Below are 1,713 nucleotides of genomic sequence, written 5' to 3' on the forward strand. Positions count from 1 at the left end.
TTGCCTTTGCATTTGCCTCTAGTACCTAAGAAAGTGAATAGTAGGGACAAAAATGGTTACATCTAGAATGTACACAAGAATTCAAACCAATACAAATGTCTCCAACCAAAAGAGAAAAGTACTAAAACCAAAAAGACCCAGACATCAATCTAGTCCTTGCTCTCCCAAAGGTAGAGAGACCGTGAGATGGTAAAAAAGAGAAGGCAGGCGGTCCATGGTGGCTCGATTTGCATGTGTGCTTTGAAAACAGAGGCGGGGAACTGATCCATTATAAAGCATCACAAACACACAACACAATACACACACCAAATTGCAATACAACACACAGAAGAGTAACAATACAATACATACATATAAGCAAGCTGATATGGCAGCCACGATGATGGCCGTGTTATGGATGTCTCTCCTCATGCTGCCGCCGTGCATTTGGGCCACATCGTTCAACGTGGTGAATAACTGCGGTGGCACAATTGACGTACAAGTGGTGGAGAACGTAGGGGGTCCGTCCATTGGGACGTCGGGCTTTAGCCTAGCGTCAAAGGCATCGAAAACTCTAATCCCACCCAATGGCTGGGCCGGCAACATCGGCACAGGTACACCCGGCCTTTTGGCCGAGTTCTCCATCAACATACAAGCAGGCGTTGATCACTACGACATCAGTGCTGTGAATGGCTTCTTCTTGAACGTGGGCATGAGCATCACTGGCAACGGCCAGGGCCTCTCCTGCAACGCCGCAGCGTCCATTTGCCCTGCCGAAAATGTCAATGGCAATGCTTGCGTCAGCCCCAACCGCGATAGCCCCACGAGCACCTATGCCCAAAACGTGCAAGCCGGCTGCCCCGACGTCTTCAGCTGGTCCGGTGACAACACCAAGGACCACGGCACTGCAACTGGAGGCACCTTCACTATCACATTTTGCCCGTGATGATCATCATGATATATGTATGCCACCAATGTTTTTGTCACAACGATAATGCCCGCCCAAATAAATAAAGAGGTCAGGCTGTATGAGTCAATCGTTCTCACTCCCTCCCCCCCACAACCCCCCAAACAAATAAATATGTATAATGTATTACATTATGGGAGATTACAACTGTTTGTTTGTGCACTCACAATCGCACACTCTTCACTATTAGTCCAATTATCCCCATTGATTAGATAGTAAAGGGCACATGCTTAATATTAGTACTGCTACCACAAAGAGCACCTCAGAGCTTCAATTGTTCATAGCTCTGAAGTTTTTCTCCCTTTTTTGAAAACCTAATACTCTTTGCTTAAATCCCAAGTCATCCCTTTTTGTCTCGAGCCTTGAGATGGTCTAAGTGTATGTATCTTATTGTTTTTGGCATAAATTAAGTTGACATTAGTTCACATAGAAACTTTTGCGCATACAATGTGCTGAGTGATCGGTGGAATACTCTCCTCGTGTGGAAATGTAACCACATGTTAAGTGTACGTTGTGAAGGCAACGACCTGCATCATGCATCCCAAATGTTTAACCAATTAAAGATGTTGAATATTGTGGAATGTAAGTAACGATTGTAACTAAAATTGCTCAACGAAATTTAATGTGAATCATTGTGAAAGGTGAAGCAAATCATAGAACATAGAGAGGTGGAGGGTGTTAAACCTTACAATAGAGAGGTGGCAAGTGTTAAACCTTGCAATGTTTCCATGTAATCCATCGTGTAAGTTGAGTATCAATATACAAAA

The 1,713-nt window shown here is 44.2% G+C and overlaps 1 protein-coding gene across 1 annotated transcript; it reads left to right on the forward strand.

Moving 5' to 3' along the window:
• Positions 1 to 367: 367 nt before the first annotated feature.
• On the forward strand, positions 368 to 925 carry LOC147432111 (pathogenesis-related protein 5-like). Its single transcript, XM_086491883.1, has one exon. The coding sequence runs from the start codon at positions 368 to 370 to the stop codon at positions 923 to 925; it is 558 nt and encodes a 185-aa protein (XP_086348009.1).
• Positions 926 to 1,713: the final 788 nt, after the last annotated feature.

This window comes from Adiantum capillus-veneris, chromosome 20 (genome assembly GCF_014529385.1).
Source record: "Adiantum capillus-veneris isolate H3 chromosome 20, ASM1452938v2, whole genome shotgun sequence".
Classification (NCBI taxonomy): Eukaryota; Viridiplantae; Streptophyta; class Polypodiopsida; order Polypodiales; family Pteridaceae; genus Adiantum; species Adiantum capillus-veneris.